The sequence below is a fragment of the Microtus oregoni genome, unplaced genomic scaffold, assembly GCF_018167655.1.
Source record: "Microtus oregoni isolate MIOR12 unplaced genomic scaffold, Mior012 000000F_ref0000247, whole genome shotgun sequence".
Classification (NCBI taxonomy): domain Eukaryota; kingdom Metazoa; phylum Chordata; class Mammalia; order Rodentia; family Cricetidae; genus Microtus; species Microtus oregoni.
In genome coordinates, this window is record NW_024543059.1 from 86,011,830 (window position 1) to 86,029,241 (window position 17,412).

The 17,412-nt window shown below is 43.7% G+C and overlaps 1 protein-coding gene across 1 annotated transcript in view; it reads right to left on the minus strand.

The window, feature by feature from the left end:
• Nucleotides 1-396: 396 nt before the first annotated feature.
• Dbt (dihydrolipoamide branched chain transacylase E2) overlaps nucleotides 397-17,412 on the minus strand; it is a 32,698-nt gene continuing 15,682 nt past the window's right edge. Inside the window, exons 4-11 of the mRNA XM_041660058.1 lie at nucleotides 16,397-16,578; nucleotides 15,488-15,609; nucleotides 12,014-12,230; nucleotides 11,079-11,245; nucleotides 7,801-7,878; nucleotides 5,152-5,343; nucleotides 4,958-5,029; nucleotides 397-2,245 (exon numbers count right to left, since the gene is read on the minus strand). Coding sequence (XP_041515992.1) covers nucleotides 2,078-2,245; nucleotides 4,958-5,029; nucleotides 5,152-5,343; nucleotides 7,801-7,878; nucleotides 11,079-11,245; nucleotides 12,014-12,230; nucleotides 15,488-15,609; nucleotides 16,397-16,578 — 1,198 coding nt within the window. The 3' untranslated portion in view covers nucleotides 397-2,077. The remainder of the gene's footprint in view (nucleotides 2,246-4,957; nucleotides 5,030-5,151; nucleotides 5,344-7,800; nucleotides 7,879-11,078; nucleotides 11,246-12,013; nucleotides 12,231-15,487; nucleotides 15,610-16,396; nucleotides 16,579-17,412) is intronic.

Below are 17,412 nucleotides of genomic sequence, written 5' to 3' on the forward strand. Positions count from 1 at the left end.
TCTGTCACCATCACTAGACGAGGCGTGCATTGTATGAACAATGGTTGGCTCCCTACTAAAACTATAGTAGTAGGTATTTAATTGGGGGTAGTGGGGGCTGGGTCTCACTATGTAGCCCAGCTGACCTGGAACACACAATCCTCCTGCCTCAGGCCACCAAATGCCTGGATTATGGTTGTCCCCAATCTCAGCTCAATGTTAAGTATATTAATATGTAATAAACATGCAATGATATACACACAAAACACAGAAGTCAATCAACGGAAAAACAGCCACCCGAGCACCAACACTGCAGCAGAAGAGAACGGATTCCTACAAGCTGTTCTCTGACTTCCACATATGCATTCCCCCAACATTGAATAAACAGTAAAAAATAACATGCACAGTGAAATTATATAAAGTGTGATAATGTAGACTGTTTATTGACATATAAAGGTGTCTGTAATATAATGATAAATTTTAAAAAATCAAATTATAAAATAGTAGATACATTATCTCATTTTTATAAAAGAATCCCTATGTATACAGATACATACATTATAAGGTTGACAGTGCTAAGATTATAGATAGTTTGTTACGCCCCATACTGTCTGTAGTTTTTCCTTTTCTCCAGAGGAGTCTCGCTAAGCAGCCTCGCATGGCCTTGAGCTCAGGAGCCTCCTGCCTCAACCTCCCAACAGCAGGGATCACAGGCCTATGACACAAAGCCTAGCTCTCAATTGATTTTTTTTTCTGTTAATTTTCTTTATGTAAAAACAATGATTTCATAATGTGACTTTTCAAATAAACAGCATTTGCTTGATTTACAAAGTATTTCAATTTTGGAAAAAAAATCAAGGAGGCATTAAAAATGACCGTTTATCTCCTATCACGAAACTTCAATTACGCAAGTAATTTTGTTATGATATATTCAATTAGATAATATTAGAAAAAAACCAAAAAAACCCTAGATTTCAAAATTTTAAATTTGATTTAAAAAACAAAACAAACAAACAAAACAAAACAGGGTCTCTTTATGTGTCCCTGGCTGTCCGGAAACTCACTATGTAGACCAGGCTGGTCTCAAACACACAGAGATCCCGTTGTCTCTGCTTCTTAAGTGCTAAAAATAAAGGCGTGCCCAGCCTTGAATTAGATTGATCCTCATGCTATCTGATTGAGATGGACCTTTATCAAGATGATCATTAGTTGTGTTTCTGTATAAACTAATTTTATGTCCACAGTTTCCAATTTGACCCTTTACCTGATCTCGCTCCTACTGAGGATCAGGAGAAGAAAACAGATCCCACGTCCCTTTCTTTTAGCTGACGATCAATAAAATTAAAAGTCAACAAATCCCTAAGCATAAAAAAAAAAAAAACAACAAGCCAATGGTTGTTGTATTTATGGTATTTTACGTCACAAAGTGAGTGTGAAAAGTCAAGTATTTCCCAGCAAAATGCCAAAGCATTGCCACAGCTCTAGAAGTCTACCCACTGCAAACAGTTACCAGGGACAGCCTTATGGGCTGTAAATTATAGTTCAGACCATATTGTAACTTCCCCCTTTAAATAAAGCTAATGTCAGCTATCAGACATTACAAATGATACTTTGTACCCAAGGGGAGAGTATACACCTCATCCTCTGAAAAGATAAGCAGAATTGCACTTATTTTGCAGAACAGTTATCATGATTGTAGGGAAATGGAAAACACTGGCATAAAAGCTGCTTTCCCCAGTGAAGTGTAATTTAAAAAATTAAAAAAGAAACATGGCAAATACCACACATATATTGCTACTTGCCTTTTAGTAACATTAATTTTGCTTTGTTGCCTGTTTCAACTCATTGACACAAAGATCTCAGCACCATATTGAGAGGTTACCTTCTGACCTACACAGTGTGATACCCCAAGAGAACCATGACGCCATCATTCATTTCAGCAAAGAGCCTAACGTGACAGTCATAAATACTGTGCCTTAGAGCCTTAAGCAGGTAACTCAAATCACTTCTAATGCAGCTGTAACAGGAATACGTGAGGCATACAGCAGCTTCCCGTACTCTTTGGAAATGCGTAAGTTCAAAGTTGTTGTATGTAACATTATTTCAGATCTAGCAGCATAAATGCTGGGTTTTCCAGGTAGGATTTCCACAGATTAGAGAAGCGTGACATGGTGGCTCCGTCAATGATTCTGTGATCAGCTGACCAGCTCACATTCATCATTTGTGCTTTATAAACTTCTCCTTTCTCGTCAAATCGGGGAAGAGCCTAGAAATAATGGAAAAAACAAAAAATAAACAAGGGTAAACTTTTCCTCTCTCAGAATGGAAGGAAGATCTGCCAAGAACAGCATAAGGTTCAGAAACTCCCTGCCAATGAGTGGGCATCCACCAGGGCTTCTGAAAATGCTACCTCCTATTTCCCCTACCCTAAGGAGATCATGTCAAGGTATCTCCTGCCCCATATATAATATTTACATTAAATTTTATCCAAATGTCAAATAGTTAATGTATTAATCACCATGTGCTAAGTCATCTTACAGACTCTTAAAAAAAAGACAACTTAGATAAGGAAAATATTCTTCACTGAAGGCAGCGTGGAAGGAAGGCACATGGACACTGGTCAAGGAGCTGGGGCTTGATGGGAACAGAAAATCAGTCTGACAAGTTCTGTGGGGTCATGGTGTAGGACAATTGTCTGTATTCTGCCAATTATATTTTAAATAAAATGCTGATTGGTCAGTAGCCAGGCAGGAAGTATAGGTGGGACAACCAGACAGGAAGTAGAGGTGGGTCAATGAGAACAGGAGAATTCTGGGAAGAGGAAAGCTCAGTCTGCAGTTGTGACCCAGCTACAGAAGAAGCAAGGTGTGAATGCCTCGCTGAAAAAGGTGTGTGCCACCTTTTTCATGTGGCTAACACAGATAAGAATAATGAGCTAATATAAGTTGTAAGAGTTAATAAGAAGCCTAAGATACTAGGCCAATCCGTTTATAACTAATATAGACCTCTGTGTTATTTCTTTGGGACTTAATGATTGCAGGAACCAGGCAGGACAGAAACCTCAGACAACAGGGTCAGGGCTGTTGGACTGAAGAGCTCTGTAGGGATATTTCATTTTTATTTTAATAAGTAAAGCTTGCCTGAAGATCAGAGCGCAAAACTGTCACACTAGTCAGCCATACAGGCCAGGTAGTGGTCACACACACCTTTAATCCCAGCAGCCACACTAGTTAGCCACAGAAGTCAGGCAATGGTAGTGAATGCCTTTAATCCCAGTCCTAGAGAGGAATATAAGGCGGGATGAGACAGGAACCAGTCTTTTCAGCCTGAAGATTTCATAGAGGTAAGAGCTCTCTAGTGGCTGGCTGCTTTGCTTTTCTGATCTTCAGGTTGAACCCCAGTATCTGTCTCTGGGATTTTAGTATTTGTTCTACAGGGTTCTCTAACAGGCACTGCAAACATAACACCAGCAGGTCTTGCTGTCCTTTTCCTCTCTCCTGCTAAACTGTTAGATTACATCCCTAAAGCTAGCCACCAACTTCTAGTCCCTTATTTGGCCACCAACTCACTCCTGACACTGATCACCAAGTTCCAGCTACCCAAACACCGAGGTCCAGCAACTAGAATTCATTATTCGACCACTGGCTAACATGTCCAGCCAGGACTTAGCAATTCCCCTAACACGGACTTCTTTTCTCCTTAAAAACCACTCCTGCAGAAATACCCGCTGTCTGCCTTTGTTCTTGTTTTTGAGGCAGTTGTCCCTCCAGGGTAATGAAATCTCCTTTGCATTGAGAATTTGGTGTCTGGGTGTGTTCTATGCCAACTCCAAGGCCCTTTCAGTCACTGACAGAGAGCATGTCATGAAAGGCAGGGTTTCTCCATCTTAAAAACAGAAGTCCCAAGCCATGACAGGCAATTCTGAGAAAACAAACATAAGGGCTCTGGGAGTAGCTCACTGATAGAGTGCCTGCCTAGCATGCACACAGTTCCATCCTTGCTACCAAGAAGCAAAGAATAATGCAACAAATGCGTGTTAGAAATCAGCTATTTGGGCCACAGAGCCGGCTCAGCATGTGGATCACACTTCAGATCCCAGTGCTAGGTAGTGACCTGGGTGGGTCCCTACACACTTGTAAGGGCCAGCACACAACAGGTGCAGACGAAAGGGCTGTGGAGGTTTGCTGACTGCCAGCCGAGCTGAAAAACTCAAGCTCCAGGTTCCGCGAAGAGAGTGATAGAGAGGGACACACACACACTTTAGCCTCTGAGCACACAAGAGCCATGCACACACACACACACACCCCCCACATCACACACAAAACAAAAAACCTTGCTATTAATAAATAAGGAATGTACAAAATGCAAGTTCTAACTTATTATTAGATTTAATAGGCCCGGCAAGATGGCTCGGCAATAAATCCGCATGCTGCCAGGGTCCACCACCTGGATTTGAACTTTAGAACCGACAGAGTAGGAGAGACCTGATTCCTGAAGTTGTCCTCCGAGCTTCACACAAGTGCTACGGTGTGTGTGTGTGTGTGTGTGTGTGTGTGTGTGTCTAGCACTCTTGCGTGTGCAGAGCAATCATGCACACACACAGAGAAGGGAGTGAGTCACAACCCTATAACCCTATTCTAAAAGTCCTAAGCCAGGGCCACGGACCAATTTTTGGAGTCACCTAGGTTCTTGTTCAAAATACAATTGCCTTCAAGATCAAGAAATCAGCATTTTGCCAGGTGTGGTGGCACACACCTGTAATCCCAGTAGGTGACAAGTGGGGCAGGAGGGCCCAGAATTCGAGCCAGCTGGAACTGTACAGTGAGCTCTGATCTAACTCAAACAGGGAAGAAAGAGGCATACTGAGCCAGACTTCACAAACTCACACTAAAAGGCAGAGGGAAACCCTCAGTGCTGAGTCTTCATGGTCAGTCTTCCAGCTTGCTCAGACTGTCTCGCAGCTACTCACTGTACATACCTTAATTGCTCCCAGGGCCCCGATGGCTACTTCAGGTGGCAATATCACTGGCTTGGCATAGGTCCCACCAATCTGAAAAGAATGGGAAAATTTAGCTTTCAGGGAATGCCTGGTAGATGACGGGTGGAATTTTATTTGAGTATATGATCAGAAGTGCATGCAAGTTACACATACATTTGAACACCACGACTTACTGATCCAATGTTGGAAAGAGTAAATGTCCCTCCGGTAAGGTCAGTGGTACTGAGCTGACCTGAAGAGCCCAGTTTCTGGAGGCGGTTCAGTTCCAAGGCAATCTCAAATACAGAGCGGACCTGAACATTCTTCACATTGGGGACGATCAACCCCAGCTCAGTATCCATTGCTATCCCAATATTGTGTGATGCCTACGAAATAAAAATGACCCAGTAGAACTTTTTTTTTTTTTTTTGGTTTTTTTTTCGAGACAGGGTTTCTCTGTGGTTTTGGAGCCTGTCCTGGAACTAGCTCTTGTAGACCAGGCTGGTCTAGAACTCACAGAGATCCGCCTGCCTCTGCCTCCCAAGTGCTGGGATTAAAGGTGTGCGCCACCACCGCCCGGCTAGAACTTTTACTACATAGATTATGACAAGAACAAACTCCACTCTCTTCTACAACAAAGATGCTGACTGTATCACCAAGCGAGGCATGTGGTGCGCTGCAATCTCAGTATCCGGACGCTGATGGAGAAAGACGGACGGTTTGAAGCCAGCTGTGCCATATGCCCCAAAATCCAAAAGGCCAAGAAGACAAAACAGTCACCATTTTCTCTAGCGTAGAAGTCATTGAGAAGAAATAGTTTGCGGGGATGAGACGGCACTTTGGGTAAAGGCATTGTGCCGCCAGCCTGAGTTCAAACTCTGAACCCGGGTGAAAGGGGAGAGAAACTCTGGCAAGTTGTCCGCCGACCTCCGCTCACGTACCAGTTTCCTCCCAGCAACGAAATAAATGTAAACTTTTTAAAAAGGGTAATTTAACCGAGCTTAAAAGATTGTTTTAGAAACAAAAGTCACTTTTTAAAATTAAAAATTATATTTGTGTGCATATGTGTGTGTGTACATACAAACACTGTGACATACGTGTGTGTGTGTGTACATACAAACACTATGACATGCATGTAGAGGTCAGAGAACTGGCAGGAGTCAGTTCTCTCCTTCCATCATAAAGATTCATATGCTATTTACAAAAAACAGTGCTAAGGATATATTCAAAAGAATGAAGGAACTAACCATGAGTCATCATCATTTTTTTTTTTTGTTGTTGTTGTTGTTTTGGTTTTTTGAGACAGGGTTTCTCTGTAGCTTTGGAACCTGTCCTGGAACTAGCTCTTGTAACCCAGGCTGGCCTTGAACTCACAGAGATCCGCCTGCCTCTACCTCCCAAGTGCTGGGAATGAAGGCATGCGCCACCACTGCCCAGCTCATCAGATAGTTCTTTAACAACTAAAATATTTGCTGTAGGCCACTTATTGAATAAATGACAATATCACATCTATTGATGTGTGATGACAGCCACAGTATAGTAAATGGAAAAGAGAAAAGCAAATTAAAGTTTGTATTACTTAAATGAATTAATTCATGGAAGAATATCAGAATGAGCAGGGAGTAACTGAGGCCACAGAACTGAAGGCAAACATTATTTTCTCTTAAGTTTTTAAAATAAGCTATATCAGGAAAGATTATTAGGCATGCCACAATAACTTTGATCAGATTGCTTGGATTACCTAAGTGTACCTTTTGTTTCTGTGTTTTGCTGATGCTGGAAAAGCACTCTGCTACTCAGCCACCTCCTTGCAGCCCCTAGCTTACTGCTAGCTGAGTATTGCTAATGAGGAATGAATATAGAGATCAACATTGCAAGAATTCTGTCTTAAAAAGCTTTCACTTCAAAAAGAAGACTTTGCTCAAACTGGATTCAAATGTATTATTAATAATATATTACTTTAAAATATATTATTAATTACTGTCTTTTGGGCTGGAGAGCTAGGTTAGTGGTTAAGAGCACTTGCTGCTCTTCCAGAGGACCCAAATTAACTTCTTAGCACCCACAGGAGGCTCACAACAGTCTGTAACTCCAGCTCCAGGTGAAATGATGCCTCTGACCTCTGCAGGCACCTGCACTCATGAGCACAGGCCTCATGCAGAAATACACTCCTACCTACACATACTTTAAAAAAAACAATTGCTCTTGTGGTGGTCTGAAAGAAAATGGCCCCCAAAAGGAGTGGCATTATTAGGAGGTGTGGCCCTGTTAGAGTAGCAGTGGTCTTTTTGGAGGAAGAGTGTCACAGTGGAGGCGGGCTTTGAGGTCCCATATATGCTCAAGATACTGCCCAGTATCACAGACCACTTCCGGTTGCCTGTAACCAAGATGTAGAATTCTCTAGCACCATGCCTTCCCGTATGCCACCATGTCTTGCCATGATGATAATGGACTAAACCTCTGAAAACATAAGCTGTCACCTCAGTTAAATGGTTTCCTTTATAAGAGTTTTTGTGGTCATGGTGTCTCTCCACAGCAATGGAAACCCTACCTAAGATGGCTCTTTTTCTTAAAGTTCCAGAAATTTAAGCTTGCGAGAGGAGACTCTTTGGAGGTGTTAAGTAGAGTGGGTTTTAAACAGAGAACCAGCAGGGCCTGAACAAAGTCATCACTGAACAGGGGAAACAAACAAGGCTAACGGACTGCACTTCAGCTTAACGGCTTATGCGATGCCTGCCGGTCCTGTCCGGAAAAGGGTCGTTGAGCATCCTAGAGGGCTCTAACCTACAAGCACATGAGCACCCTCTTCTAGTACAACGGGATTTTCACAATGCATGGCCAACCTTGTAGGTGATGTTCTGGCAGTTTTCGTCCACAGAGGCGTTGAGGATGGGAAACTGTAGCAATCCCAGAGAGGCGGCCTGTTGAAGAGAAAGATAACACAACATGAGCACTCTTGCCTCACGCAGGCAGAGGGGACTGAAAGCAATAGGAGGCAGAAAGGGAAGCAGGAAAAGAATTCTTAATTCAAGGCTCCACACACGCCTGGGTTCACCACTCCCACCCGTGTCTCCAACAAAGGTGAAACTAGTTTGCCAGCATCATTTTATTTTATTATTTTTGGTTTTTCGAGACAGGATTTCTCTGTGGTTTTGGAGCCTGTCCTGGAACTAGTTCTTGTAGGCCAGGCTGGTCTCGAACTCAGAGATCCGCCTGCCTCTGCCTCCCGAGTGCTGGGATTAAAGGCGTGCGCCACCACTGCCCGGCCCCGGCATCATTTAAAAACAGATGGTGAAGTGGCCAGGTCACCTGCAAACATGAAGGGAATTTCCCAAACATCCATGCTGCCAAAGTACCAAGAAAGACATCTCAATCCCAAGTGATTTCCTCACTTAACGTGTAGATTTAGATTTTTATGAGAAGCAAGCTGATAGCTCAAAAATAAGCTAGGAATTCAAACACAAAAAGGCAGGTAAGCCACCTCTCTGTGTAGAAAGAATATGCATTAATGACTGCAAGGTGACCCTGAAAGGCCAGTGTGCCACAGGTGTCCTTGGCCTAGTCAAGGGCGGAGCTGGCGCAAATATGTACTGGAGCCCACCTTGCTGGCACAAATCCCTGTTTGCCTCCTTTAATCTCTCCCCTACTTTTCTTTATATCATTTCTCTCCTGCCCATATGCTGGAGAACCACTGAGGTGTCTGGAGTCTACATCTGAACTGATCTGATATTGATAACGCATAGATATTTGAAAAATGAGGCCAGGTGAGATGCCTCATGCCTGTAATCCCAGCACTTGGAAGGCTGGGACAGGACTGTAAATTCCAGGCCAGCCGGGGCTATCTACTGAAACACTGTTTCAAAAACAGCAAATAAAACAAAACGATATGGTAGGGGGAGACACTGGATGGATGTTTCAGGTAAAACTGTATAATCCACCAACTATGTGTATAGCTCGATGTGGTTAAAACAGGGTGAGGTTTTGAGGAGACAGGAGGGGTAGCTAGCAGAAACTTGTATGCCACACTAAGGACTTGGGAAACTCTCGTGGAATACTAATTTACATTTGTTACATTGTGTTACATTTGTTTATGCTGTAGAACATTTGTTTAGTGATGCAAAGATGTGTTGCATTCTTTTATATTGCATTTGTTTCATTCTGTGAAGCTGTGTTACCTTACCTGTCTAAAACACCGGATTGGTCTAATAAAGAGCTGAACAGCTCTATAACAGCAAGGCAGAAGAAAGGATGGGCAAGGCTGGCAGGCAGAGAGAGAACAAACAGGAGGATAATCTGGAGATGTAGGAGCAAGAGGAGGGAGAAAAGATGGGGCCAGCCACCCAGGCACATAGCGAGACACAGAATAAGTGGGAAAGTAAGAAGTAAGAAGAAGTAAAAGCCCAGATGGAAAAGATGGATGGGATAAGTTAAGGGAAGCTGGCTAGAAAGGAGCCAAGCTAAGGCTGGGAATTTATTAATAAGACTCTGTGTGTGATCTATCTGGGAGCTGAGTGGCGGGTTCCCCAAAAGAATAAAGAAAACAAGCAACAACAGGAAACCACCTAAAGGAACTGAATGGAAACTACTGAAGAGTCAGGAAATGACACCATTTGCGTGAAGGGTAATTCGTCTTGGTAGACTGTGAAGGAAGTCCAGGAGGAGCCACGCTGAGTGAGAGGCCAGACCAAAACAGACCTGAGCAGACCAGAAATCCGGCTTTTCCATTTGCTAGGTAATGTCCATGACAAGATTCTCATCCTCTCTGAGGCCTCTTCTGAGGAATGTGGAGACGGTAATCTACATGTTTGGGGTACTCTGAGAACTAAGGGGTAACTGCAGTATGCTTACCCAAGCCTAGCACACACTGCCAGCTGCTCAAGGTCAGCCAATGGTCTCAAGGTCAAGCACTGGAAACCGTCCTCAGAAATCCCCCGTGAATACTCTGAATACATGGAAATGAACTCCTACGGTATTGTGCAAAATCTCAAACAGAACTTTCCTAGGACCCTTTCAGAATGAAAGGCTTTCCTCAAATATCACAATTCTCTTCCTAGTTTGAAGTGGGGGAGACGGCTCAGTGGGTGCGGGCACATGCTGTTCTTGCAGAGGACCATCACAGCTTGGTTCCTAGGACCCAAAATGATGACTCCCAACTGGCTGTTAATGCTCATTCCAGGAAATCTGATTGATATCTTCTTCTGTCCTCTGTGGGCACTTGAATGAACACACACACAAACAAATAAATAAATAAATTGCGTATGCCTTTAATCCCCGTATTTGGGAGGCAGAGGTAGATTAATCTCTGTGAGTTTGAAAGCAGCCTTGTCTACATATTAAATTCCAGGCCAGCCAGGGCTGTTTAGTGAAACCCTGTAAATAGATAGATGGATGGATAGATAGATAAATGAATATTGGGCTGGCGAGATGGCCAGAGCTGTTTAGCGAAAACCTACACAATAAATGAATGAACGAACGAACGAATGAATGAATATCGAGCTGACAGGATTGAGTGAGGCACTTTCCTCCAAGCCTGACAACTTGAGTTGGATCCTTGGGACTTACAAGGTTTTGGAAGGAGGAATCTGACTCCTGCAAGTATCCTCTGGAGTGCACTGGAGCATACAAACATACAAACGTACATTCGTGCACACGCATGCATGCACACAGACGCACACTAAATAAATAGATAAATGTGACTTGAACATAAAATTAGTCTTTAAAAAAGGAAGCAAGAAGATAAAAGCACAACATAGATTTCAATTGTATAAATTCTTACGAAGCAGAGAGATGGGTTTAGACATTTTTTTATCTAAGTCTGACGACATGTTATAAAGTAGTATAGCATTAGTAATCTACTATTTCTTTTTTTTTGAAGATTTATTTATTTAATGTATGAGTGCTCTATCTGCATGTACACCTTTATGACAGAAGAGGGCGCTAGATCTCACTATAGATGGTTGTGAGCCACCATGCGGTTGCTGGGAATTGAACTCAGGACCTCTGGAGGAGCAGACAGTGCTCTTAACCCCTGAGCCATCTCTCCAGCCACCTAACCTACTATGTCTTTACAAAACAAGTGGCAGTGTCCTCTGGGGCTTCTCTTGGAAGGGGTGAAACTCACCTTTAAGAAGAAGGGCATGAAGGAGAGTTTGATTCCCCGAGCCAAAGCAACAGGTTTTAACTCTTCCCGAAGCTTAACCAGTTCAGTAAGGTCAACCTCATCACAATAGCCAAAGTGGGGAATCTTCAGAGCTGCAGACATGGTCTTGACCATTGCTTTTTGGAAACCTAGAAGAAACCCAATCCTTTTATATAAATCTAATAATATGTTATTTTCTATACAAATTAGAGAAATGGGATTGCATCATTATAATTCCACAATGGATTTGCACTTTTCTGCTAGTAAGAATTGACAGCTGGGCAGTGGGGGTGCACACCTTTAATCCTAGTGCTTGTGAGGCAGATGAAGGGACACCAGCCCACTAAGACATGGCTCTGGCAGGCCTTGCCCTTCCCCCCAGTTCCTTCTGCCTTGCCAAGGTCTGTTCCCTTGCTTGCTTGCTTTCTCCACCTGAGTCTGACCACCAAGGCTCAGCTATAGAATTATTGAAGTCCAGCGATCAAGCCCCCTTTGGCTCACCTAATTAACAAACCCAATCAAGATATACCACCCCATCCTAGCCCATTCTAACCCTGCCCTCCCCTTTTCCTCCTATTAAAAAATTACACCTGCAAGGTCCTGGATAAGAAAGCAGCCACTTTAACTTTTCTTCCCTGGTTAATAAAGGATCTCCGTGAAAACAGGTGTTTGTGTGTGGTTTGTACCTAATCCAGGGTCCGGGAGGAAACCGATGCTGTGCAGGGGTTTCCTTCAGCAGAGACAGGCTGATCTCTGTGAGTCCGAAGCCAGCCTGATCTACATATTGAGCTCCAGGACTACATAGTGAGACCCTGGCTCAAAAAGTCATCAGAAATATTACCAATGAATACACGTCCTCCGAGGTGGCTGCCCTGAAGCAGATTAGGGCTGCTTCCTGTCACTGCTGTCACCATTACCTGTTACGGGCTCTGTCCTGTCTTTGCCTGTGAACACCAGAGGCTTTGATACTGGCGTGGGAAAGGGCCTGTCTTTGGCTTGTGGTGGAGGCGGTGTTATTTCAGCTTTTGGTGAGGGAGGCAATATGGCTCCCGTCTGCTTTTCCAGAAAATTAAGAATATCTTCTTTAAGTATTCTGCCATCTTTTCCGGAGCCGACAACTTCACTCAGCTTAATCTAAAGTACAACACAGATCGAGCATCAAAGTTTAAAAGTGGAGTATAATCAATTAAAGGTAAAAACTCTTGCCCAAGAATGTAGTTTGAGGAAGCAACATTTTCATCATTTTGAGAGAGAAGCTTCAAGATCCCCGTGTAAGTGGCTGTCACTTTTATGTACACTGTTGTTCATTTGCCCATTTAAATCTCCAAGTCTCTCCCATTTTCCTTCCTTCCTTCTTTTTTCCTTCTTACCAGGGTCTCACTGTGTAGTCCTGGCCAGTCTGGAACTCACTGTGTAGATCAGGCTGGCCTTGAACTTCAACAGATCCGCCTGCCTCTGCCTGTGAGTGAGGGGATTAGAGGTGTGCACCATGCCCTGCTCTCTCAGAATTCTTTTTTTAAATGAGCTTTTATTTCTTTATTTGTTGTGTGTGTCTTGTCTGCATACAATCGGTGTATCACTTGTGTGCCTGGTACCCAAGGAGTCCAGAAGAGAACTTCAGATAAGGACCAGAGTAGAGCTAGTTGTTAGCTGACATGTAGATTTTGTGAATCGAATCTGGGTCCCTAGAAGAGCGGCCAGGTATCTTAAGCACTAAGCCATCTTTCCAGACCTTCTCCTGTAATTCTTAGTGCTTAGTAATTAAACCCACTATTTTGTATAATAATTACATATTGGTTTTTTTAAAAAAAATATGAATGTGATAGATGGGTGCCTAGACCAATCGTCGTCAGAGAGACTTCCTCAGGCAGCTGATGGAAGCAGAGGTAGAGACTACAGCCAAACATTGGGGAAGAGAGTCCAAATTGGAGATCTCCATTGCCCCCACCCCACCTTGGAGCTCAGGGAATCCCAAGGAAGAGGAGGAAAATTGTAGGAGCCAGAGGGGTTGAGGACAGTAGGAGAACACAGTCCACAGAATCAACTAAGCAGGGCTCATAGGGGCTCTTAGAGACTGAAGCGGCAATCACAGAGCCTGCACAGGTCTGTGCTAGGTCCTCTGCATATACAAGATGGTTGTGTATGTTGTTGTTTTTGTGGGACCCTCAACAGTGGGAGTGAGAGTGTCTCTAACTCGTTCGCCTGCTCTTGGAACCCCTTTCCTCCTACTGGGATGCTTCGCCCAACCTCGATATGAGAGTTTGTGCTTCAGGTCTTACTGTATCTTGTTATGATGAGTTTGGTTGATATCCCAGGAGGCCTGCTCTTTTCTGAAGGGAAACAGAGGAATGGATCTGGGAGGAGTGGAGGGAGCAGAAACTATGGTTGGGATGTAGTGTATGAAAGAAGAAGAAGAACAACAACAAAAACAATAACAAAAACTACGGCTGTGAAAGAAAAGGTACAGACAAACCGGGTATGCAAACATAATCTTAGCATTTAGGAGCAGAGGCAGGAGTACTGAGTTCCAAGCCAGACTGTGCTACAATAGAAAGTTCCAGATGAGCCTGGAAAGCATAGTATCTACTTAAAACTTCACCCCTAAAAAGGGGAAGAGGTGTAGATGAGTTGTGGAGTGTTTGCCCATGACCACACCAGGCAGAACACATCAGAGAGTATGCCCTTGGATAGTTCCTCATCGGCAGGAGAACTATCTAGATCTATAGTAACATTTCTACAAATCAATTACATACAGGCATGAGACAGACTTTTGTTTTTGTTCCCATGGTAACAGCTACTTTCCTCAGAAACTCTCTGCATGGTTGGGCAGAGTGGGAAGAACTCAGGCTGGGTAAACAGGACTCTCCTCAAATGCCCAGTTCTGTTATTGACTTTAGGTTTGGACACGTTAACACACCTCTTTGTCCTTCTTCACCAGCAAAATACCGAGAATCCAACCACCCTGAAGGGCTATTGTAGGAGTCAGGGATATTGTGTACAGTTCCTGGCACACACACACGCTTAAAATAATGAATGCAGTGACTATTGAGGCAGCCAATGGTTGACACCTTTGGTTCTGAGATGATTGATCTCCCGTGCAGCCAGCTGTGTGACTTCACCGGCCCTTCTGACCTGTGCCTCACAGCAGCCCCTGATCTGGAAGGTTAACTGAGACATGTCAGAACTTACTAGTGTCAGGGAGCCATGCTGCTTGGCATTTTACCTGCCATACAGTTACAGAGCAGGCTATGGTTTGGGTCTTCTGCTCAGCAGGGTGTGGTAGTGAATACCTGTAATTCCAGCGCTCTGAAGACCGAGGTAGGAGAGTAGAGTTTATGAGGACAGCCTGGGCTATGGAGTGATTTTGAGGTCAGTCTGGACCACATAATGAGATCCCATCTTAGAAAAAAAAAATGCAAACATACATAAAAATAAAAAATAAAATAAAAGGTGTGATGTGGGATTCCCCTCTGTATGCTGTGAATACCACTGGTTAATAAAGAAGCTGCTTTCGGTCAAGGGCTTAACAGAATATAGCCAGGCTGGAAAAGATAGAGAGAGTAGGTGGAGTCAGGGAGATACCTAGACAGACCTCTGCTGGAGTCCGCTGGGGATGCAAAGACTAATAAAGATGGGCTAGTTTAGGATACAGGAGCTAGCTAGAAATACGCTTAAGCTATTGGCCAAACAGTATTGCAAATAATATAATTTCTGAGTGATTATTTGGGGCCTGGACAGCTGGGAACGAATGAGTGGCCTCCACCAAAAAAAGTGGTTCTAATTTGCTGGTGTTAGGATGTGGTGGAGACTCTGAGTTGGAGTCTACTGGGTTACTACTGGTGTATCACAGAGAGCAAGCCTCCTTCCCGCACACTCTGCCGTGACGTGCTGCACTAGCACAGGCCTAAAGCGTGGGGCCAACTGCTCAGCACCCGAAATCTACGAAACTGGAGCCCAATTATGCATCTTCTTTATTAGATGGTTTCTCTCAGGCATTTTGCTGCAGTTACGGCGAGATGACTGGCACCCGGATGGAAAAGACATGACAAATCTCCTTGTTGCAGCGCAGCATCTGGCAGAATTTTGTAAGCAAACCCAAGCCTGTTCCATTTTCAGCCTCTTCTCTTCGCTAACCCGAGAGCAGGAGCTGAACGTGGTGGTTGTGAGCCACCCACCGTGGGTGCTGGGAGCAGACCCTGCATCCTCTAGAAGAGCAGCAGATGCCCTAACAGCTGGGCTCTCTCTCCTGTCCCCTCCCGAGTGCTTTTGTGCCATGGTCACTTGACTAAAGTGACCACGCTCATTAATTCCAGCTTGAACCATTTCTCTCCCAGAGACTGGTAAATGTATATACTTTCTGTGTAATTTCAAACTTCAGTTTTAAGACTTACATTGTTTTCCATTGCTAGACGACGAACAGCAGGTGTCGCAAGTGTTTTCTGGCCTTTTATCTCTTGGTGAGTGTGCTCTTCGTGGGACACAGCAGGAGTTTCAACAACATCTTCTTCTGAATCTGGAAGCAAGATGGGAATAACCTCAGCCAAAAGCATCTCTTCAAAGAACTCAGTGGCGGGGCTGGCTGGACGGTCAGGTCAGTAGAGTGCTTGTTGGGCCTAAGGCCCTGAGTTCAGATCCTCAGCACGCATGTAAATGTCAGGCATTGCAGTGTATGTCTGTAACTCCAGTACTGTCGGGGGTGTGGGGGGGAAGGGGGCGAGGCAAACATTCTGGAGCGCATTGCCCAGTGAGCACTGGACTGAATGGAGGAGCTCCAGGGTCAGTCCTCAGAATAAGGCGGAAAGTGAGGAAGACATCTGATATCAACCTTTGGCTTCCACATGCACGCTCAGGTACACACATGAGTATACAACACACACACACACTAGTGATCTATAACTAAAACTGGGCCACTTCGGATGGGAAAACAGGGCTCGAGGGATACTGTTTGGGGGTAGACATTGTGACAAATAAAATCTTACTGTACAGGTTTTTGCTGTGGTATTGATCCAAAGATAATCAAGTATTACAGAAAATCCTTCCAGTTTTTCTAATTTTCTGTTCTAAATCCCCAACCCGGGTTCTGTTAGAATTATCCTGTTTATGAGACAGAGTTTCTCTGTAGCCTAGGATAGCTTCAAACTCACTATGTAGCTCAAGCTGACTTCGAACTCACAATCCTCCTGCGTCCACTGCACAAGTTCTGATATTATAGTGTGTGCTGCCATGCCCGGCCAGGGCTACTTTATTGGGATTCAGCAACCAAAGGACAGCAGCGACAAATGCAGCCAGAACACATTTACCCTTTAAGGCTTCCGTTTCGATGTCGATCAGTGGCTTCCCCACGTAAGCGATTTCGTCTAGATTGTAATAGAGCCTCTTAATGACGCCATCGTAGCGGCTGGTGATGGTGACAGAGGCCTTGTCACTCTGAACTTCACAGATGCTGTCAAACTGAGACACGGTATCGCCTTCTTTCACATACCTGGGAGACAGAGACAAGGACACGTTCACATGAATAGTCATGATTACAAGTCGTCCTTGCACGCTCATGGAAATGCCACACTGTCACATTAAAAGCCACCTAGCCCAGCATTGATGCCGAGATGGCACACAAAGAAATGTTTTAGAAAAGATGAAAATGACTTTTAGAGTTTCTTTGACAATCCCCTAACAAATGTTAAAATTAAGAACCCAAACTAAAACCTGTACCTTCAGGTTTAATTACATTCAGGTTTTCTGCTTGATCCACTTTTTTTTTTTTTGAGAAAATAAGTTTTAAAATTTTACATTATTTCCTCTTGTTGTATAATATTACATAATGAGTATCCCTAATTAGAACACAAAATCTGAAGCTTTTTTCTGTCCAACAATGAGGCTCAAAACCCTGGATTCTGGATGCTCAAATGATGAAGCCTAAGCAAGTGTTCTATAATCTATGATGTAAAGTCGGAAGTAGTTTTGGTAGTAAACATTTCAGATAAAATATATTCAGCCTGCATTAGCTGTGTATCCGACTTAAAGGATGAGCAGTGTTTAGATATAAACAACAATGACAACCATGGCGTCTTCAATGAACCCTTGGTGATTTAAACTTGCCCGGTGCCATCTTCTTCTGCCTAGCACAGCTGTAGCCTAAGAAACAAAGAACTAAATAATGTTCCAAAATTGAAGGAAGTATGGGAAAACAATGTCCTGTCAGGTAGAAAACAGTAATAAAATGGCAGAAATAGACACATGACAAAGCACACCAAATTTTGCGGTTCAAGACTGACTAAAATAAAAATTTACTAGAAGGGTTGAGTGGCTGATCCATTTG